Here is a 23204-nt window from a genome sequence, read left to right as displayed (position 1 = left end):
GCCCATTACCCAGGTCGTTACAACACAAAAGAACAATAGGCACACAGCCAGTACCTCAGCCACACAGGAGGTTACGAAACAGCCAACTACTCTCAACTCCATCAACTAATCAAGATGTAACAACACAGCCAACCAACCCGCTTACAGCACTCTGCACACACCCCACCAATATTTATAGAAAGACGGCAGCGCCGATCGTGCTTGTGCGAGCAAAGCATGATCAGAGCTGCCGTCTATATATAATCTGATTGATGCTGAGCTTGTCGATCAGAAAGGTCGGCGGTTCAAATCCCTAGCGCCACGTAACGGAGTGAATTCTTGTTACTTGTCCCAGCTTCTGCCAACCTAGTTTGAAAGCATGTAAAAATGCAAGTAGAAAAATAGGGACCACCTTTGGTGGGAAGGGAACAGCGTTCCGTGCCCCTTCGGCATTTAGTCATGCCGGCCACATGACCATGGAGATGTCTTCGGACAGCGCTGGCTCTTCAGCTTTGAAACAAAAATGAGCACTGCCCCCTAGAGCTGGGAACGATTAGCACATATGTGCGAGGGGAACCTACCTATCTACACACACACACACACACACACACACACACACACACACACTTGAGCCCCGTTCTTCACTTCCATCGAACCGAGTGAGTTTAAAAACTTTCCCAGTGGAATTCAAAGGAAAACCGCGAGGCATCGCGTCCAAAGGCTGGGGAAAGTAGAAATGGGATGATAAATAGGTTGGACATGGGGGTCATCCAAGGGGAGATCTATCTTAGCAACTGGCATCTAGATTCCCACAGCCAAGCGCGAAGGGAAAGAGGAAGGGGGAGGCAAGACAGGCAACTGGGTGGGTTTTGGAAACAAATCAACAATAGTACAGCAAGTGTTAGGTGTGCGATGTGGCCCGGGGTTCAAGATACTCAGATGCTAGCTTTCTTCAATTTGGATTTGTTTTTGTCCCCAAACAATACAGTGGTATAATATTGAGTTTGTTGGCCTAAGAGCTTAATATTCTTCATATCCTTATCATTTTTCAGGGGTGCGAAGGGCACGCCGCACGGAAGCCATGAGCCCCGCCTGCCTGCCTCTCGTCTTCCTACTGCTGCTGGAGAGGACATCTCGCGCCCACTTCCCCGAAGAATCTGGGCCCATCAGCATTGCTCTGGAGGACTGTAAGTGTCAGGTTTCCTAAACATGCCCTAATTGATTCATGAGTATCGAGACAAGTTTCAATACAAAGCTAGCCATTTCTTAGGAGCACCATCCGGCAAGGCCTTTTTGTAGTCAGATCTCAGCTTTGTTTGAATGATAGCTGAACTTTATCCGTGTTCCACCCCTCCCCTAAGTGTGCATCATAAATCACATTCCCCAATGAGGTGCACCCGTCCCAAGCCTGCTGCAGTAATCTGAGATCCAACTCTAGCCGAAAGTATGCTTGGAATGCGCTCCTCCCCCTTTCCCTCACCATGAGAACTTTAGGAGTTGACATTCGGCTCCCCTCACTTTCCAAAAGCAACCTGTGCGAAGAAAAACAATTTGAGTACAAGTATAAAATTTCAGGCTGGTTTGGATTTTCTGCATGGAATTTTTCTATAAGGTGATCAGCCTCATACAGTAAGTGCCCGGTGGGAAAGGTTTTGCCAACTGGGGTTTTTCCAACTGGTGATATTAACAGAATCTTGCAAATCTGAAAATACATCCCCCTCCATCACCTATGCAGACCAAGAAACTAGGGAGGGTACTCCCCGAGACATTATCCACCCCTCCATTCAGTCCCAGTGTCCCCTTATCCAATTGTTCCCTTATCTCCAGTTCTTCCTTCTGTCTCCCAAGGCCATTCTCACAGGCCATTACAACTTTGCATGGAGGGGAAGCAGTGATTTCAGCCAAACCTGATCCTACATTCATCAAAAAACCTGAGGTTGGATAACTAGACCAGGATTCCTTTGGGAATTGCCCAATGCAAGTAGTCCTTGACTTACAACAGTTCACTTAGTGACTGAGTTACTGAGTTACAACAGCATTTAAAAAAGTGACTTATGACTGGTTTTCAGACTTACGACCGTTGCAGCACCCCCATGATCACATGATCAAAATTCAGATGCCTGGCAAGTGACTCATATTTATGACGGTTACAGTGTCTCGGGGGGGTCACGTGATCCCCTGATAAGCAAAGTCAAGGGGGAAAGCCAGATTCGCTTAACAACCAGATTGCTAATTTAACAACTGCAGTGATTCCCTTAACAACTGCGGTGCGAAAGGTCGTAAAATGGGTCAAAACTCACTTAACAATGGTCTCACTTAGCAGCAAAAAAGCTGGACTCCATTGTGGTCGTACGTTAAGGACTACCTTTGGCTTCCCTTGATTTCCTGCAGATGTGAAACAGTATGCCGTCTTCGTGGGCAACGGACTCGGCCGGTTCGCCGGCCAAGATGGCGGGTCCGAGCGCCTCCATATTCAACGGATGCTGACCATCAACCGGACTCTGTTTATCGGGGAGAGGTAACTTGACACTGCCCTTTGTGTGTGTGTGTGTGACTTTTCTGTGGCATCTGACATTCAGCAGTAGGCAAGGTTTGCGAATTTCGGAACTGGTACGATCTAAGATAGACTGCCTCTGGCAGTGGAGGTTCTATCCATTCTACGCTGTTAGTTTTAGCAGCGGGGGTGGTGGTAGCTACATGATACGGGGCACTGGTGAATATTTCAGCGGGTCCGCAGGAAGTCGGGAAGCTTGCAATACGAGATTGGATAGAATTGGATGTGAAGTTGTCAATAATATCTAAATAACTAAATAATCCCATTAAATCAAATGTCGTTTTACAGAGCAGTCCAGAGCCGTGTTTCTCAGTCTGGGTCACTTTAAGGGGCCTGGACTTCAACTCCCAGAATTCCCCAGCCAGCATGTTGAAGTCCACACCTCTTAAAGTGACCCGGATTGAGAAATACTGCTCTAGAATATTAATATATTGGTTATGTGTTGTGTTGTTATGTTTGTTATGTTATTTTTGCTATCTTATGTTATATTATATTTGTTATCAGCGGTGGGTTGCACATTTCGTTCACCGGTTCGCGGCAGGGGTGCGGGCGCGTACCGCGCATGCTCCCGACTTTCCGCACATGCGTCCAGCCTCAAAAACATGCCTAAATAGGACGGTATAGAGCGATGATGCCAAAAGCGGGGGGAGCGCAGGGGGGGGTCGTGCACGGGCATGCCACACCCATAATGCTTTGCGCATGACCCCAGCATGCATGTGGGCATGACCAGCGCTCCCCCCCACACCATTTTGGTATGCTTTTTTCACCCTCCCCAGGCTCCAGAGGCATTATAGGAGCCTGGAGAGTGCGAAAACAGTCCCCCCCCCCCCCCGAGGCTTCAGGAGCTTCCCTGAAGGCTCTGGAGTGCGAAAAACCGCCCCTACGGGCAAATCGGAAGTTCGAGAACGGACTTCCGGTTTGCTCGTAGGGCCGGTTTTAGCCCTCCGGAGCCTTCAGGGGCCTTCAGGAGGCTTCCCTGAAGGTTCCGGAGGGCCAAAAACGACCCTTCGAGCAAACCGGAAGTCCGATTTGTCCGTAGGGCCGTTTTTCGTCCTCCGGAGCCTTCAAGGGCCTTCTAGAGGCTTCCCTGAAGGCACCGGAGGGCTAAAACCAGCCCTACGAGCAAACCGGAAGTACAGTATGTTCCCGAACTCCTGGTTTGCCCGCAGGGGCGGGTTTTCGCGCTCTGGAGGCTTCAGGGAAGCTCCTGAAGCCTCCGGAGGGCGAAAAACGGCCTCAAAAGAAGACCAAAGTCAGCTGGTTGGCACACGAATGCACGCCTGGCCAGCTGACAAGGCAACGCCTCACGTGCCCAGACAAATGGCTCCGTGTGCCATCTGTGGCACACGTGCCATAGTTCGCCATGACGGGCATAGAGCCTGGGCTGCACTGCCAGTTTGGGCAAAGCGGTCTGAACCGGCTGAATGTGATGTGATGTTTATGTTTACGTTACGTTAAATTATTGGTGGAAAAGGGCCCTGTGTTAATTCAGAGATCCTACCATTCAACCTTTCTCTAGATGTGTATTGCTCAGAAAGGTTTTCTTCACGTGCTCAGAGGCTATTGGGTTTGGGAGCAGGCTGAGACAAGCAGCTTCCAGGGATGCTGCTGTTGCTCCAGATTCAAAGGAAGCCCCGGAGTGGGGATTCACACCCCCCAGATTTACGAGTCTAGATTATTTCAGGTTTGCAAAGGCAGGATGCTGAAAGGCTAGGAGAAAGCACTCTGCCCATGCCCCGTTTCCCTTTCATTAGCTTTCCCGGGGAAGCTTTGCTTTTCTTATGCCATCTTTCAATCCTGGTTAAAGGAGGCCCTGTCTGCAGCTTGGCACCACGGGGGCGAGTGAAATAAAGGCTTCTGTAATCCGAGGCGAGATCGCATAGCGGCCTGATACCGGAGTAAGCAGGCCGGAGGATGGAGCTGGCGGCCTGCTGCGTTGCCAATGGCAACCCACAGACCACGGGAAGCGCCTGAAAAGGGAGAACTGGGAAAGCGAGACAAATTAGCAACGGTGGTCAGGTTGCAGCAGGAGGAGGAAGAAGAAGTGGAGAGGTTTTTCGGAGGTGGCCCCAAAGGAGAGCAGCATTATGGGGGAAAAGTTGGTACTTTTCCCATAACGCCCCTCTCGTATCGGCACAGCGAGTGAGGCCTAGTGACTTGTGGCGTCTCCTGACAAAGTTCCCAGGTCCCGCTTCCTGCGCTTCATTGCACTGACTGTTCAACAGAATTGCAGGTCTCTCGGGCAACTGCATGAGGACTAGCACCTTGGCTGGGCCAAAGAGGCATTGAGCAACTATCATGGCACGGTGGCTTTTCATGGCTTCTTCTATCACCTATCGTGCCCAGCGAAGCATGGGATCATGGTCTTATGGGGGTTTAAAAGGACAGGTAGCATTGATTTAATTAATGCACCCACTGTGTGACATCACAGGGAGGTGCTGGGGTTAAGGCATTGGGGAAGAAAACAGGGAGCAGTGAGTTCTAGAACCGTCTTAGGCATGAAGCTGGCCTGGTTGACTTTGCTCCAATCACTAGGAGACTGTGAGTTCTAGTCCCTACTTAAACATGAAATCTGGCTGTGAGACTTTAGACCAATTACCAGGAGAATGTGAGTTCTAGTCCTGCCTTAGGCATGAAAGCTTGTTGGATGACTTTGGGCCAATCAGCAGGAGACAGGGAGTTCTAGTCCCGGTTTAGGCATGAAAGCTGGCTGCGAGACTTTGGGCCAATTACCAGGAGAGTGTGAGTTCTAGTCCTACCTTAGGCATGAAACCTGGCTGGATGACTTTGGGCCAATCAGCAGGAGACAGGGAGTTCTAGTCCCGGCTTAGGTATGAAAACTGGCTGCGAGACTTTAGACCAATTACCAGGAGAGTGTGAGTTCTAGTTCTGCCTTAGGCATGAAAGCTGGATGGTTGACTTTGGGCCAATTACCAGGAGAGTGTGAGTTCTAGTCCAGCCTTGGGCATAATCGTCAGCTGGTTGACTTTGGGCCAATCCCCAGGAGACGGTGAGTTCTAGTCCCACCTTAGGCATGAGAATTAGCTGGTTGACTTTAGTAATTAGTAATTTAATAAATTTGTATGCCGCCCAATCCCGTAGGACTTTCATCCAACCACTAGAAGACTGTGAGTCCTGGCCCTGCCATAGATATGAAAGCTAGCTGGTTGATTTCGGCCCAAACACCGGGAGACTGTGAGTTCTAGTCCTGCCTTAGGCATAAAAATACTAGCTAGGTGACTTCAGGGCTAATTGCAGGGAGACCGTGAGCTCTAGTCCTACTTTAGGCCAGAAAGCCTAAAGCTAAGCTTTATCTCTCTAAGCCCAGCCCACCTCACAAGGCTGTTGTTGTTGTGGAGAAAAGAAAAGGAGAAAGGATCATTGATCTTTTTTGGGAGGGGGGGGCAAGATCACTTTATCTTACAACCACGCCTTCCTGGTCCCACAATCTTTGGGGGACAATTGCTGGGTTTTCACCGTCATCCCAGCCTTTTGTCCCTGCAATCTCCTTGCCGAAATCTGGGAATTCATTACGGTAATTTAGGTTTTGAGGGTATAGCAGTAGACTTATATACCGCTTCATAGGCCTTTCAGGCCTCTCTAAGCGGTTTACAGAGAGTCAGCATATTGCCCCCAACAATCTGGGTCCTCATTTTACCCACCTCGGAAGGATGGAAGGCTGAGTCAACCCTGAGCCGGTGAGATTTGAACCGCTGACCTGCTGATCTAGCAGTAGCCTGCAGTGCTGCATTTAACCACTGCGCCACCTTGGCTCTTTGTGTGTTGAGTGAATGGCACCCCAGCCCTTAAGAGAGCTGAAAGGTTTCTTCAGGGACCATTCCTCCAGACCCAGATACGATCAATCGGTGCAACATAGGGAAATAAGGAAACCGGGGGGTTTGGGAATCTCCACGGGGCCAAATTCTCGTCTTTCTCCAGCTCAATTAGGTGGACGTGTGGCTGTTGGCGATGCGAAAAATCAAACCGTGCAGAATCCTAGAAATAGGTTGAGAGGGGACATTTTTTTTTCCCCCTCAAAGATTCTGTAGTTTGGAAATTAGGTCCCAAAAGTGAACATGTCAGAAGAGAAGATTTAGATCAGCTGTAAAAGAAACGTTTTTAAAAATAGTCCTTCTCAGGAACAATTCCTTAGAGTTTCTCTTTAGGTAGAAGTATACTTGCTTCTTCGTTTATCTTTCTTTCCCGCCTTTCTTCCTTCCCTCCTCCCTCCCTTCCTTTTTCTTCTTCAACCTTTCCCACCTCCCCTTCCTTATCCTCTTTCTTTCCTTTCTTCATCTACCTTTTCCCTCCTTCCTACCCTCCCTCTCCTTATCTCCCTTCCTGCCCTCTCTCCCTCTCTTCTTTTTTTCCTTCGCCCCTTCCTTCCTTCCCTCCTCCCTCCCTTCCTTTTTCTTCTTCAACCTTTCCTACCTCCCCTTCCTTATCCTCTTTCTTTAGTTTCTTCCATCTACCTTTTCCTTCCTTCCTCCTTCCCTCCCTCCTACCCTCCCTCTCCTTATCTGCCTTCCTGCCCTCCCTTCCTCTCTTCTCTTTTTCCTTCCTTACTTCCCTCCTCCCTCCCTTCCTTTTTCTCCTTCAACCTTTCCTACCTCCCCTTCCTTATCCTCTTTCTTTCCTTTCTTCCATCTACCTTTTCCTTCCTCCCTCCCTCCTTCCCTCCTACCCTCCCTCTCCTTATCTCCCTTCCTGCCCTCCCTCCCTCTCTTCTCTTTTTCCTTCCTTCCTTCCTTCCCTCCTCCCTCCCTTTCTTTTTCTCCTTCAACCTTTCCTACCTCCCCTTCCTTATCCTCTTTCTTTCCTTTCTTCCATCTACCTTTTCCTTCCTCCCTCCCTCCTTCCCTCCTACCCTCCCTCTCCTTATCTCCCTTCCTGCCCTCCCTCCCTCTCTTCTCTTTTTCCTTCCCTCCTTCCTTCCTTCCCTCCTCCCTCCCTTCCTTTTTCTTCTTCAACCTTTCCTCCCTCCCCTTCCTTATCCTCTTTCTTTCCTTTCTTCCATTTACCTTTTCCTTCCTTCCTCCCTCCCTCCCTCTCCTTATCTCCCTTCCTGCCCTCCCTCCCTCTCTTCTCTTTTTCCTTCCCTCCTTCCTTCCTCCCTGCCTGCCTGCTTCCTTGCCTTCTTCCTTGCCTTCTTGCCTTCCTTCATCCCTCTCGCCCTCCTTCCCCTCTCTTTTTCCTTCCTTCCTTTCTTCCTGCCTGCTTGCTTGTGTGCCTGCATTTTTGCCTTCACCTCTCCCTCCCTCTCTGTTCTCTTTTCCTTTCTTCCTTCTTTCCCTCTCCCCTCCCCCCCTCTCTCTTCCTTCCCTCATCCCCTCATTCTCTCCTTTCTTACTTCCTCCCTCCCTGTTTTTATTTGATTTATATGGCCACCCTACCTCAATTTACCCTTAATTTATCTCTTTGTCAAATTTATACAGCTACCCATCTCACAAATGTGAATCTGGGCAGTGTACAATAAAATCAACAATTCAAACCATCTTAAATAACCATTAAAAGCCATTAAAGCCAAATCTAAACAAGATCGCAGGAGGAAATACATGACTCCGAGCAACTTGCATCATTAAAAACAAATATATGCATACACCACCACCCCACACACCCACCCACACATACAGTACAAGAAAAAATTAAGAGCATGAAAATACACAGCTGGTGAAGAAACATTAAAAAATACTTTTCACTTAGCCGAGGGTCATATTCATTGGATGGATGGTTATGTACATTTGTAGGATGGGATGGGATGGGATGGGATGGGATGGAATAGAATAGAATAGAATAGAATAACAAAGTTGGAAGGGACCTTGGAGGTCTTCTAGTCCAACCCCCTGCTTAGGCAGGAAACCCTATACCGTTTCAGACAAATGGCTATCCAACATCTTCTTAAAGACTTCCAATGTTGGGGCATTCACAACTTCTGGAGGGAGGTAGTTCCACTGATTGATTGTTCACACAGCCACAGGGTCATATTCATTAGATGGTTGCTTATGTAAATTTGTAGAATAGAATAGAATGGAATGAAATAGAATAGAATAGAATAGAATGAACCTTGGAGGTCTTCTAGTCTAACCCCCTGCACAGTTAGAAAACCCCATGTCATTTCAGGTGAGGATTAACCATTCTCTTCTTAAAACCAGAGTTGGAAGGGACCTTGGAGGTCTTCTAGTCCAACCCCCTGCCCAGGCAGGAAACCCTACACCACTTCAGACAAATGGTTACCCAACAACTTCTTAAAACCTCCATTGGAGGTTGGAGCCTTCACAACTTCTGGAGGCAGGTAGTTCCACTGATTGATTGTTCACATAGCCACAGGGTCATATTCATTAGATGGATGCTTATGTAAATTTGTAGAATAGAATGGGATGGGATGGGATGGGATGGGATGGGATGGGATGGGATGGGATGGGATGGGATGGGATAGGATAGGATAGGATAGGATAGGATAGGATAGGATAGGATAGGATAGGATAGGATGAACCTTGGAGGTCTTCTAGTCTAACCCCCTGCACAGGCAGAAAACCCCATGTCTTTTCAGGTGTGGGTTAACCATTCCCTTCTTAAAACCAGAATTGGAAGGGACCTTGGAGGTCTTCTAGTCCAGCCCCCTGCCCAGGCAGGAAACCCTATACCACTTCAGACAAATTGTTATCCAACATCTTCTTAAAACCTCCAGTATTGGAGCCTTCACAACTTCTGGAGGCAGGTAGTTCCACTGATTGATTGTGCACATAGCCACAGGGTCATATTCATTAGATGGTTGCTTATGTAAATTTGTAGAATAGAATAGAATGGAATGAAATAGAATAGAATAGAATAGAATGAACCTTGGAGGTCTTCTAGTCTAACCCCCTGCACAGTTAGAAAACCCCATGTCATTTCAGGTGAGGATTAACCATTCTCTTCTTAAAACCAGAGTTGGAAGGGACCTTGGAGGTCTTCTAGTCCAACCCCCTGCCCAGGCAGGAAACCCTACACCACTTCAGACAAATGGTTACCCAACAACTTCTTAAAACCTCCATTGGAGGTTGGAGCCTTCACAACTTCTGGAGGCAGGTAGTTCCACTGATTGATTGTTCACATAGCCACAGGGTCATATTCATTAGATGGATGCTTATGTAAATTTGTAGAATAGAATGGGATGGGATGGGATGGGATGGGATGGGATGGGATGGGATGGGATGGGATGGGATGGGATGGGATGGGATGGGATGGGATGGGATGGGATAGGATAGGATAGGATAGGATGAACCTTGGAGGTCTTCTAGTCTAACCCCCTGCACAGGCAGAAAACCCCATGTCTTTTCAGGTGTGGGTTAACCATTCTCTTCTTAAAACCAGAATTGGAAGGGACCTTGGAGGTCTTCTAGTCCAGCCCCCTGCCCAGGCAGGAAACCCTATACCACTTCAGACAAATTGTTATCCAACATCTTCTTAAAACCTCCAGTATTGGAGCCTTCACAACTTCTGGAGGCAGGTAGTTCCACTGATTGATTGTGCACATAGCTACAGGGTCATATTCATTAGATGGTTGCTTATGTAAATTTGTAGAATAGAATGGGATGGGATGGGATGGGATGGGATAGAATGAACCTTGGAGGTCTTCTAGTCTAACCCCCTGCACAGTTAGAAAACCCCATGTCATTTCAGGTGAGGGTTAACCATTCTCTTCTTAAAACTAGAGTTGGAAGGGACCTTGGAGGTCTTCCAATCCAACCCCCTGCCCAGGCAGGAAACCTTACACCACTTCAGACAAATGGTTACCCAACAACTTCTTAAAGACTTCCAGTGTTGCGGCATTCACAACTTCTGGAAACAAGCAGTTCCACAGGCTATCTGTTCTAACACAAATTCCTCCAGGTTCCTTCTCTCCTTGATTAGTATTTGGATGCTCTCCGGTATGTCATTCTGCGGACTCCAAAGGGCAACGCAGCTGGCCAACTGCTTCTTCGAGCCGCTCCGTCTTGTTTTAATGGGGATGGATAAAAGTTTAAAGAAGGACAGATGTGCGCAAGACGAAGTCGATTCCCTGGAGCGTACGTTGCCCTCGAATTGCAGCAGGAACAGCCACTTTGGAGGTGAAGCCAAAAGACACCGGCCTGGTGCTATAATTGTTTGGCAAGAGAAAAATGATGGGAATTAGATGGTACCCCAAAGCGGTTCTTTCAATCATTCGTTATATGTTTTACCCTCCAGCTTCCTAATCCTCTTTGTTAATAGGATAGGATAGGATAAAATAACAGACATGGAAGGGACCTTGGAGGTCTTCTAGTCCAACCCCCTGCTTAGGTAGGAAATCCTACACCACTTCAGACAAATGGCTATCCAACATCTTCTTAAAGACTTCCAGTGTTGGGGCATTCACAACTTCTGGAGGCAACTTCTGTTCCACTGATTAATTGTTCTCATTGTCAGGAAATTTCTCCTCAGTTCTAAGTTGCTTCTCTCCTTGATTAGTTTCCACCCATTGCTTCTTGTTCTGCCCTCAGGTGCCTTGGAGAATAGCTTGACTCCCTCTTCTTTGGGGCAGCCCCTGAGATATCGGAAGACTGCTATCATGTCTCCCCTGGTCCTTCTTTTCATTAAACTAGACATACCCAGTTCCTGCAACCGTTCTTCATATGTTTCAGCCTCCAATTGCCCTAGATATCTTTGTTGCTCTTCTCTGCACTCTTTCTAGAGTCTCCACATCTTTTCTACATCGTGGCGACCAAAACTGAATGCAGGATTCCAAGTGTGGCCTTACCAAGGCCTTGTAAAGTGGTATTAACACTTCACGTGATCTTGATTCTACCCCTCTGTTGATGCAGCCTAGAACTGTGTTGGCTTTTTTGGCAGCTGCTGCACACGGCTGGCTCCTATTTAAATGGTTGTCCACTAGGACTCAAAAATTCCCTCTCACAGTTACTACTATTGAGCAAGGTACCACCTATACTGTACTTGTACATTTCATTTTTCTTGCCTAAATGTAGGACCTTCCTCTTTTCACCATTGAATTTCATTTTGTTAGATAGTGCCCAATGTTCAAGTTTGTCAAGATCCTTCTGTATCTTAAGCCTGTCTTCTGGAGTGTTGGCTATTCCTGCCAGCTTGGTGTCATCTGCAAATTTGATGAGTTCCCCATCTATTCCCTTGTCCAAATCATTGATGAAGATGTTGAAGATGTGCTGGGCCTAAAACAGAGCCTCCACTGCATACTTCCCTCCATGTAGATGCAGTTCCATTGAGGACTACACGTTGAGTGCAGTTGATCAGCGAGTTACGAATCCATTTGGTGGTGATGCTGTCTTCTACTTTATCTAGTAGTAGGTTATGGTTTACTTTATCAAATGCCCTATTGAAGTCCAAGTAAATTATATTGACAGTATTCCTCTGGTCCACTAATTTTGTCACTTTGTCAAATAATGCAATATTCCAAGTGTGGCCACACTTATCACTTCTTGTGACCTTCATATTGTAGGAAGCTCCCTCCCAGAGAATGAAATATTTTGGGGAATATTAAAAAAGGCAGAACATATTTCCCCAAAAGGAGAAATGGAAAAAAACCTTAATGAAGGCAGAAAGCAGCCCGAACAGCCTCCAGCAGATGCCTGAAGTCTTTAGAGATGGATATTTGATGCCCGTTAAGAAATTCAGGCTAGCTTATTCACAAACAAAACACCATCAGCTCCAATTGATGGGATTAAGAATTTACCTCCTCCTCACCCCCACCCCACCACCTAAATTCTAAGGGTTCCACCACAAAACCGCAGTAGACTAAAGCGCGCTCGACGAAAGCGCGTACCTGACATCATCACAGCGCGACGAAAACATCACGCTGTGAGCGGTAAAGTTAAAATTAATGCGAAAACCTTACCCTAACCCCCCCAAACCTAACCCTAAACCTAACCCTAAACCTAACCCTAAACCTAACCCTTAACCTAACGCTAAACCTAATGCTAACCCTTAACCTAACCCTAAACCTAACCCTAACGCTTAACGTAACCCTAAACCTAACCCTAACCCTTAACCTAACCCTAAACCTAACCCTTACCTTTACGTGAATTGGCTTGCTTTAAAAGCGCTTTTTAAAGCGTCCTTTTTTCTCCGCGGTCATATTTGTCGCGCTGCTGATGACGTCAGGTACGCGCTTTAATCGGGCGCGCTTTAGTGGACCACGGTTTTGTCGTGCCACGATTCTAAGAACAGGACATGACCTTTAGGACATAATAGGATTAACCCACCATCCTTAGAATAGCAAAAGGCACAAGGCTCACTACATTGCTCAACACCCCTGGAGCATCTCAAAATCCTTCTACTCATTAAATCAATTGGCCAGCTGTCCCAGAACTACATGCTGTTGTTGGTTCTGCAAATCCTTCTTTCCAATCAGCCTCCATTTTATTTCCAGCATCTTTCGCCCAGGTTGGAACCGGACCAGGAGTTTTTTTTTGGGGGGGGAGGGATAACTCTGAGGTTTCAATGGGTCTTTTTGCTGGAAGAGAGGCCTGCCAGCTGGTGCTACATTCAAAGGATCAATGAGGCAGGGGAAAAAAGCTTTTTTTCCCCTCCCTACCTGGAGAGATCAGCTATCCCCTATGGGCGTGCAATCCAAGAACTCAGATTTTTCTAAGCATCAAGCACCTGGCAGGCCGGGAGAGAGAACAAACCTTTTGCATAAATTTAAAATCTGAAAACAGAGCAAGGAGACAGGATATTCTTGCGGCCTTTAAGTTCCGACTTAAGGGCCTGGGATGTTCTCGCTTTGCAAACGTTCTTTAAAAAATTGCAGACAGCTTTGGTCATCGTTTCTTTATCATTGTTTTAAGGAAGCCTTGTCTTTGTTGGAAGAAATGTCCTTCTGGGTTCAGTTCCAAGTGGGGAAAAAGACACTGGAAACATGGAGGCTGCTTGGAAAGATGCTTTAATGGTGGACAGGACCACATGGTTTGAGGTCCTGAGCAGAAGAGGGGGATCAAGGCTTCCAGATGTTGGGTGAAGAAGAAAAGAGAGAGTGAGATGCTGAAAGTCCCTGATTTTATGCCCTCCCTAGGCTTTGAACTTGATCTTGTATTCTGATTGGTTGTCAGGCTCCCATGGGGCCATGCAGGGCCAACTCTCTAGGCTGTGTTTTGAGTCCAGGTTTGGTTGAGCATCACTTCTTCCCAGGTGCCCTGTGGTGAGATGGCTAAAGGGCTAATACTATCATGCCTTAATCCCATCACCCTGGAGCTGAATGGGGGAGATCTTTGTTATGTAGAACAAACAGCCTCAGGCCTTTTAATGGCCCATTGACAAAGATGGGGGCTATTAAGAGTGAGTCTGTTTCCTACCTAAAAACATATTTCTCCATTTCTGATCCAGGGAAGTGTAATATTCTGCCTTTTCAATATTTCCCAGCATATTTCATTTTTTTCTAGGAGAGGGGTGGGTTTTAACTTCCTACATCTTAATGAAAAGAAGGATCAGGGGAGACATGATAGCAATCTTATAATATTTGCGGCGCTGCCACAGAGAGGAAGGAGTCCAGCTATTCTCCAAAGCACCTGAGGGCAGGAGAAGAAGCAATGAAGAGAAACTAATCAAGGAGAGAAGCAACACAGTTCTAGGCTGCATCAACAGAGGGATTAAGATCACATGAAGGGTTAATACCACTTTATAAGGCCTTGGTAGGGCCACACTTGGAATCCTGCATTCAGTTTTGGTCGCCACGATGTAGAAAAGATGTGGAGACTCTAGAAAGAGTGCAGAGAAGAGCAACAAAGAGGATTAGGGGACTTGAGTCTAAAACATATAAAGAACGATTGCTGGAATTGGGTATGTCTAGTTTCTCAGGGACTGCCACAAAGAAGAGGCAGTCAAGGTATTCTCCAAAGCACCTAAAAGCAGGACAAGAAGCAATGGGTGGAAACTAATCAAGGAGAGAAGCAACTTAGAACTGAGGAGAAATTTCCTGACAGTGAGAACAATTAATCAGTGGAACTACCTGTCTCCAGAAGTTGTGAATGTTCCAACACTGGAAGTCTTTAAGAAGATGTTGGATATCCATTTGTCTGAAATGGTATAGGGTTTCCTGCCTAAGCAGGGGGTTGGACTAGAAGACCTCCAAGGTCCCTTCCAACTCTGTTATTCTATCCTATCCTGTCCTGTCCTGTCCTATCCTATCCTATCCCATCCTATTCTACAAATACACATAACCGTCCATCTAATGAATATGATCCTTGGCTACGTGAAGAGTATTTTTTAATGATTCTTCACCAGCTGTGTATTTTCATGCTCCTATTTGTGTGTGTGTGTGTGTGTGTGTGTGTGTGTTTGTGTGTGTATACTGGACGTTTTAAAGAAGAGACTGGCAACCATTTGTCTGAAATGGTATAGGGTTTCCTGCCTAAGCAGGGGGTTGGACTAGAAGACCTCCAAGGTCCCTTCCAACTCTGTTATTCTGTTAAATATCTCCAAACATTGACAAAGGAAGAGGAAATGCAAAGTTATTTCTTTCAATGAGTTTCATCCCCCTTCCCCCCCACTAATCCCTCTGTCTTTCTCCGCAGGGATAATTTATACCGGATCAGCTTGGAATCTGCTGCGGCTGGAGAGATGCGGTACCATCGGGTAAGTGCTGAAGCTTTCCCTCCTGTTGGTAAATCGGGAATGAGAAAGACAACAATTGTAAAGAACCTTATTATTGCATTTTGGCCTATTGGTTACGGCTGACTTTGCTGACTCAGTTAATCCCTAGGAGATGGTGAGTTCTAGTCCTGCCTTGGGCATGAAGGCTGCCTTAGGGCCAATCACGAGGAGACTGAGTTCTAGTCCCACCTTAGGCATGAAAGCTGAGTGACTCTGGGCCAATCACTAGGAGACGGTGAGTTCTAGTCCAGCTTTAGGCAGATAAAGTGAAGAGTTGTGTTGTGTTACAATTCCAGCAAGTCCAACAAACAAATTCTCAATAAATACAAGTTTCCCTCCATATACGACTGTAATTAACCCCCAGTGAGGCCTTACCTTGACATGATTATTTATTAATATTATTTTCTTACAGGCAGTCCTCAGCTTACAACAGTACATTTAGTGACCATTCAAAGTTACAAAGCCCCTGAAAACCTATGACTGTTTTTCACACTTTGCAGCAACCCCATCCTCTCATGAAGCAAATTCAGACGTTTGGCAACTCTCTCGTATTTACGACCGCTGCAGTGTCCCAGGGTGACACGATCCCCTTTTGCAACCTCCAGATGAGCAAAATCAATGGGGAAAGCCATAATTCACTTAATGACCATGCGACTAACTTAAGTGCTGCAGCGATTCACTTAACAACAGTGGCAAGGAAGGTCGTAAAAAGGAGCAGAACTCACTTAACAAATGACTCGCTTAGCAAAACATTCCTCAGTAATTATTTTTCCCCCAAAGCCATTGTAACTCTGAACGGTCAGTAAATGAACATTTTAGCCGCCAAAGGTTTAGCCTGAATTTAACATTATTCTCAACCTCTCCATTCTTTTCCGAAGAACCTGGAAGAGGCAAGTGTGGGTGTTTAATAATATTAAATATAGGCCTGCAGTATGTAAGCTATTCCGAGTAAAACTACTTTTTGCAATTGACTGTTGGAGAGTTTCTCCGTGCTGAGATACTGTTCAAGTGGTGCTCCAGATGCTATAAATTATTGTTATTATTATTATTATTATTGTGAATCAATTGCAGCCCACCACCACTCAAAGAAATTCTTCTTTTCCTAAACACCTGTCCAGGTGGCATTAGAGAGGAATATACTGCCTTTTTTTATTGCCATTTTTTCAGATTGTTTGGGCTGTTTTAATTCTCCCGTCGCTTACCGCCAATAATTTCATTTTCCAGTCGCTTCGTCACGTTTGAAACATTCACGTCCGCCTGTTTTAAAAACGAATTATCCGTTCCTTTTTTTCCCCCCTTATTTATCGAAGAGAGCTCTGGGGAATGGATCAGGATGGGGTCTTTTTCAGGGAGGCTCTCCAGAAAAATCCCATAAAAAGAAAAAGAAAAAAGGCATTTCTGCACTCCCTCAAAGGGAATTTGGAGAAATATATTTGCTACATGCAGTTGAAACGAAGCCTACCATGTTTTGCATTGCGAGAAAAATTCAAGCAATGTTTGCAAGACTGGATTAGCAAACATTAGGAACAAATATGTACATACTCAAAAATATTAATATATAATATACCGTAATATAATGCAATACAATACAACACAATATAATTAATATATATTGTACTATATACAATACATACATGCACATTAGTGGTGAGTTCCTAACGGTTCGGATCGGTTCAGCCGAACCGGTAGTGGTTTGGTGGCCTGGGTCGCTGGAACCGGCAGTGACCCAGGCCTGCCACGCCCCTGAACCGGTTCTCCTACGGCGGTGCCATCTTGATTTTTAGTTCTGCGCATGCAGAATTTTCCTGGGTATCATCTGGAGGGCCCACCCGACCTCCTTACCTGTATTTGAGCTCTTGCGGCGCTTCCGCGCACATAGCACACGGCGCCTGCGCGACACTCCGCCGAGCAGCTGGAGCGTCACGGAGGCTCGCAGAGGTGTCGCAAGTGGTAAGGAGGCATGCGTGCGCTCCCCGCGTTCATGTGGTGGACGAGAGGCCCCGTTGCAAACATACCGTTTGCAATGTGATCCAGAACCCACCACTGCCGCACACCCCCTTCCGCACATGCTCCCAGCCTTCCGTGCATGCACTTTACTTGTATGCACACCTTCTGCGCATGCACCCGGCATCAGGATGGCACAGAGCCGGGATGGGTTGGCAGGCCCACCTGCCATTTCCGCTACTGGTTCAAGGGAATCGGTCCGAACCGTCTGAATACCACCTCTGTTCTTGAGGGGAAATTGCAGACACCGGACACATGTCTCCGGCAACAGGCTTCCATATTGAAATGCCTGTGTTTGTAAAACAGCGAATAACCAAATTGCAGACATGAGCAGCGCAAGCAAAAGCAGAACCGGCTAAGACAGGTTTGAAGATTCCAAACAACAGAAACCAAGAACAATTCCAAAACCAAAAGGTGCCCTAATTCTTGGCGGTGCGATGGAATTGTTCTTTCTTTTTTTTTCTGCAGCCTTCAGATGCATTTGAGGGGGTTTAAAATTTGCATTTTAACCAGTTTGTTTATATATTTCCCCTCAGCATACACACATGCTTTATGAACTCTGTGTATCCACTAGCGGAATTCAAATGATTTAAAAACCAGTTCTCTGCCCTAATGACTGGCTGGGTGGGAGTGGCCATGGTGGGCGTGGCCAGAGTTCATGACTGGACGGTTCCACCACAAATCCGCGAAGCCCTTATCCGCGGAGACATAAGCGCGAAGACTAATTCGCGCCGTTCGAAGTGCTAAGGAAAAACGCGACCCTACCACGATGACATAATCGCGGAGGGCAAATCCGTGCATTACCAAGCACTCAGTACCCTAAACCTAACCCGAAACCTAACCCTAACCCTAAACCTAACCCTAAACCTAACCCTAAAACAAACCCCTAAACCTAATCCTAACCCTTACCTTAATTTAAATCGGCTTTCTGCCATGGCGCCGTTTTAAAGCGCCCTTCTGTTGCCACGCTGTTGTCTCGGCAGTGATGACGTGTGGTGATGTCGTCGCGGCTTTAGTGACGCGATTTTATCACCGCTATTTTGACGAGCGCGGTTTTGTCATGCCACGTGACTGGACACACACCCCGGGAGCCAAAATGAGCCATGGGGGGGTGGCACACTCCCCGCACCCTGTTTTGGGCCTAGTAGCCTCCTGGGAGCAAAAATGGGCTGCGGCACGGGGGGGGGGCACGCCACAACCCCCACACACACACACACACCAATTTGGGCCTAGTAGGCCTCCCTGCACTTACTTGGGAGCCAAAACGGGGAGTGTGGGGACTCCTATAAGGGGCAGGGCCAGCCAGCAATTTAACAACCGGTTCACGCAAACCAGCACAAAGCGGCTGAACCGTCCCACCACTGAGCGTATCGTCTGGCTCAGTTTGCTTACATAATAGTATATCCTATAATAATATATTAAATATTAAGACATGCCTAATACCAGTATTTTTTCCAATTTCTAATTTCTGCTTCTGTTGGCCAACCGTTGCTAAAATAAGTCCCACGTTTGGAAATATCCTGTAATCTTCTTTATCTTTTATCCTTAGTGTCAACCTATCCATTTCTGCACAATCTAGTACATCATCTTCTATGGATGGTGGAAGTCCAGGAAAAAATATATATAAATAAACTGTTCTTAAAAATTGCACTTTCAAGTTGCAGATTCGCCTCGTCAGATCGGATGCAGACAGTTGTAAATGTTAGGGTTTTTAAAAAAAAATAAAAATTAAAAACACCCCAGCCAGCCACAATTGGGGTTTGCAGTATCAGTGGCATTGTCGAGGGGAGGGGGGGAGATGTATGTCGAGGGGGGTTGGGTATTTTTTTAAGCTATCCAAGGTGCTTTTTTCTTAATTGATGGGGTTTTTTTGTTGTTGTTCTGCTCTTGACACAGAAAATGACCTGGCGATCGAATAAACACGACATCAACATCTGTCACATGAAGGGAAAACACGAAGTAAGTAAACAATTTCCATTTCAATTGGTGTGGGGTTTCCTGCCTGAGCAGGAAGCGGAGTGGGGTTGGACTAGAAGACCTGCAAGGTCCCTTCCAACTCTTCGGTTATTCTCTTTCATCCCGCTTATCCTCTTGGGAACCTTAAGCAGATATCGGGTGCAACTCCTACAAAACTGCAGAAAAACCTAATCGGGATTGAACTAATATTCTGACCCAGCTCCCCAAACACGACAAGCCCTCTGAAATGAACTCAAAGATTCCTTTAATTAGGAGACCCCGTAAAAAGATTCTCTTGCAGGCTAACAAGTACGTTCAGCCGGAAGATGAATCGTTGTCTGTCACATCTATTCATCTCTGCCTTTTATCCCCAGAGCTAGGAGCAGTGGCTCTTCCATCCCAAGGACCGGCCCATAGATTTCCACTGTTCTCCTTTCCCTTCTGTACATTTGCACGTCAGGCACTGAACCCAGCTGTTCCTTCCCTCCCTCATCAGCCATCTCCAGAAATGGGGGCTGTTGACTCTCCATCTGAGGGCTGATAGGCTGCCCTGGCTCCCATGCCTCCTCCTCCTCCTCCTCCTGATTCGGCTGCTGGAGGGACGGGAAGTTGATAGGCCACAACTAACCACAATTAGCTGGTGGAGATGAGCAGCTCTGGATTTTTGACGAACCTGGTTAAGCTAACGCAGCCTTTTTGAAGCGGGTCAAGAAAAGGGTAAAACCCTGGAACTTCAGCTCGGGGATGCTTTCCTCCTTGGCTATGTGCCCATGTGTTCCTCAACTTATGACTGATCGCTTAGTGGGTTCCACCACAAATGCGCGAACGACAAAAGCGCGCCTGACTAAACCGCGCCGACAAAACCGCACCGACGAATGAGCGCTGAAGCGCGCCGACAACAGCGTGCTGACAGAAGCACGCTGTAACCCTAACCCTAAACCTAAACCTAACCCTAAACCTAACCCTAAACCTAACCCTAAACCTAACCCTAAACCTAACCCTAAACCTAACCCTAAACCTAACCCTAAACCTTACCTTAACTTAAATCGCGCTTCTGTCAGCGCGCTTTTGTCGGCGCGCTGTTGTCGGCGCGCTTTTGACATCGCGGTTTTAGCCCTGCGGTTTTGTCGGCGCGCTTTTGTTGTTCGCGCATTTGTTGGGTCACGCGTTTAGTGAACATCCAAAGTTACGACAGACACCCAAAAAAGATACATTGAAAAGTTTGTTTTTTTCATTTTTTATTCTCTCTTTATTCTCATTTTAAGTATACATTCACATAGTTGTTATTCTTCTTTACATTTGTCATTCTTATACATTTGTTATACCATTTAAAAGGTTCTAATATACAGTTTGGGTTGCTTTATTTACCATCCCGCCTGTTGTAACACCACCTTATTTTCCCTTTCTTTCTTTCTTTTTTAAAAAAAAGTTTTTATTTTATTTTTAAACAAACAAAAACATACATATGACATAAAAAATATCATCAGTTACATATCTATTTAACATGTCGTTTGGTCTCAAAGATTTGTGCGTCACTGCTTTCAGTTGCATATAAAATCAGTAGTTATCAATCCAATATATATTAGAGCAATAGTTATCATTGTAAATCATGTATTCAGTTTACTCTTATAATTTCTTCCTTTTAAACATGTATTCTAAAAATTAAATTCATATATATGCTAACTATCTGTTACATCATTGTAAATCTATTTATTCTTCTCTCCCTCCTCTCATTCCTTCCTTCCTCCTCTCCTTCCCCGTCTTTCTTTCCTTCCCTCTCTCCTCCTCCTACTCTTCCCCTTCCTACCCTCTCTCCTTCTCTTTCTCTCCCTTCCACCCTCCTCTCCTTACCTCTTCCTTCCTTCCCTCCTCTTCCTCTCGTTCTCTCCTCCTCCTCTCTTCCTTTCTTTTTCTATCGTTATCGGGAACACACAAAAAGATACAACTGGGATTCAAAGTTCTGAAAGCTGGCCCCTCCCTCCATCACGGTCACGTGGTCACATTACGGCCATTTGCAGTGTCCCGCGGTCACATGACCATGATGTGTGTGTGTGTGTGTGTGTGTGTGTGTGTGTGTGTGTATGTATGTATTGTGTCACAACCCCTGGTATGCCCAAATATGGGAGGAAGCATACTGCTTCCTTTCTCTGTCTATCGGCTCACCCCTCACTTAGGCTTAGTGGCTAACACAACTGCCTAATATGTAATACAGCACAGGTTCAAATCCCAGTAAGGGTATGGCTAGCTGATGAGAGCTAAATAGCTTGAAATAGATCTATACTAGATCTATTATATATATCTCTCTATATATATATCTCTCTCTATATATATCTATATATATATCTATATATATATCTATATATATCTATATATATCTATCTATATCTATATCTATATCTAGATATCTAGATATCTAGATATCTAGATATCTAGATATCTAGATATCTATATCTATATATCTATATCTATATCATATATCATATCTATCTATATCTATCTATCTAGATAGATAGATAGATAGATAGATAGATAGATAGATAGATGATAGATAGATAGATAGATGATAGATAGATAGATAGATAGATAGATAGATGATAGATAGATAGATAGATAGATGATAGATAGATAGATAGATAGATAGATAGATAGATGATAGATAGATAGATAGATAGATAGATAGATAGATGATAGATAGATAGATAGATAGATAGATAGATAGATAGATGATAGATAGATAGATAGATAGATAGATAGATAGATAGATGATAGATAGATAGATAGATAGATAGATAGATAGATAGATGATAGATAGATAGATAGATAGATAGATAGATAGATAGATAGATAGATATAAAGTCACAACCCCTGGTATGCCCAAATATGGGAGGAAGTTCACTGCTTCCATTCTCTGTCCATCGGCTCGTCATAAGAGACCATCCAGACAGAAACCCAATATTTTTTTATTGTTGCCTTTGTTACATTTGTATTTGTTACAAATACAACACACACACACACACACACACACACACACACACACACACACATATATATATATATATATATATATATATATATATATACACACACATACATACACACACACACACACACACACACACACACATTTGCTAGAAACTGATATTTATTTTCAGCTTCAAGGGGGGGGGGATGCTCATTGAAGCACAATGGCTTCACTTAACAACTGCAGCATTTTTTTTCCTTTTTATGGCCGTGCTGTTCACTTTGCAACGGTGGTGTTCGCTTTACAAGCCCCGCAAAAATGTTGGTAAAATCAGGCGGATCGTGTAGGTGTCTCAAATTACGACCGTCAACAGCACACAAATGGAAATTCCAAGTTCCGTTACTGTCATAAATCAAGGACTACCTTTATTTGTTATGTTAAAAAAAAATTATTTGGTTGTCTGGATTTCGGATTCCTGCAGCTGAGATCTTGTTTGCAAGGAAAGTCCGCCTCTGCAGCTGGAATAAATGACGCGTTTCTGGCAAATTTGCTAACAATTGTCATTTTGGGGCAAGCGGGGCTCCCACGCTAGCTCAGCAAAGCTGATAAACAGGAAAATTTCTTTGCTACTCCTGTAAGTGCTAAAAAAAACAACAACAACAACCAGTTGGAGTAACTCAATATGTGCAAACTGCTCCAGGGAAGGAAATTGAGTGTGTTTCACACCAGCCACAGAGAATGGAGGTTGTGCTAAGCTGTTTTATGTGACCTTCTGCTCTCTTTCCCTTGGAGAAATCACCAGAAAATCCGAAGGAAATTGCAAAACCTGCCTAGCTGTAATTCCAAAATTTTGCATTTCGGACAGTCTCTGAAACCTGCATTCTTCTGCAAGGCTCCTTTGGTCTCGTTGCTTGGGGGAACAGCTTGAATGTCTGAAAGGAAACGAAAAGTTATCTCAGTTATATTTTAAGACAGAAAGAAAGAGTGGGGGAGGGGAAGGGGGAGGGAGGGAGGAAGGAAGGAAAAAGAAGAGAAGGAAAGATAAGTAAGTACAGGAAGGCAGGCGAAGGAAGAAAGGAAGGAAGGAAAAAGAAGATAAGAGAGAAGAAGTAAGGAAGGAAAAAGAAG

At 45.5% G+C, this 23204-nt stretch overlaps 1 protein-coding gene across 1 annotated transcript in view; it reads left to right on the top strand.

The window, feature by feature from the left end:
* SEMA6B (semaphorin 6B) overlaps window positions 1-23204 on the top strand; it is a 192578-nt gene that overhangs the window by 125340 nt on the left and 44034 nt on the right. The window contains exons 2-5 of the mRNA XM_032232782.1: window positions 1032-1166; window positions 2371-2497; window positions 15076-15136; window positions 19055-19117. Coding sequence (XP_032088673.1) covers window positions 1061-1166; window positions 2371-2497; window positions 15076-15136; window positions 19055-19117 — 357 coding nt within the window. The 5' untranslated portion in view covers window positions 1032-1060. The remainder of the gene's footprint in view (window positions 1-1031; window positions 1167-2370; window positions 2498-15075; window positions 15137-19054; window positions 19118-23204) is intronic.

The sequence above is a fragment of the Thamnophis elegans genome, chromosome 1 (assembly GCF_009769535.1).
Source record: "Thamnophis elegans isolate rThaEle1 chromosome 1, rThaEle1.pri, whole genome shotgun sequence".
In the NCBI taxonomy this organism is placed as follows: domain Eukaryota; kingdom Metazoa; phylum Chordata; class Lepidosauria; order Squamata; family Colubridae; genus Thamnophis; species Thamnophis elegans.
The sequence above is the reverse complement of the archived record's forward strand: the minus strand, read 5'-3'. Positions and strand labels throughout refer to the sequence as shown.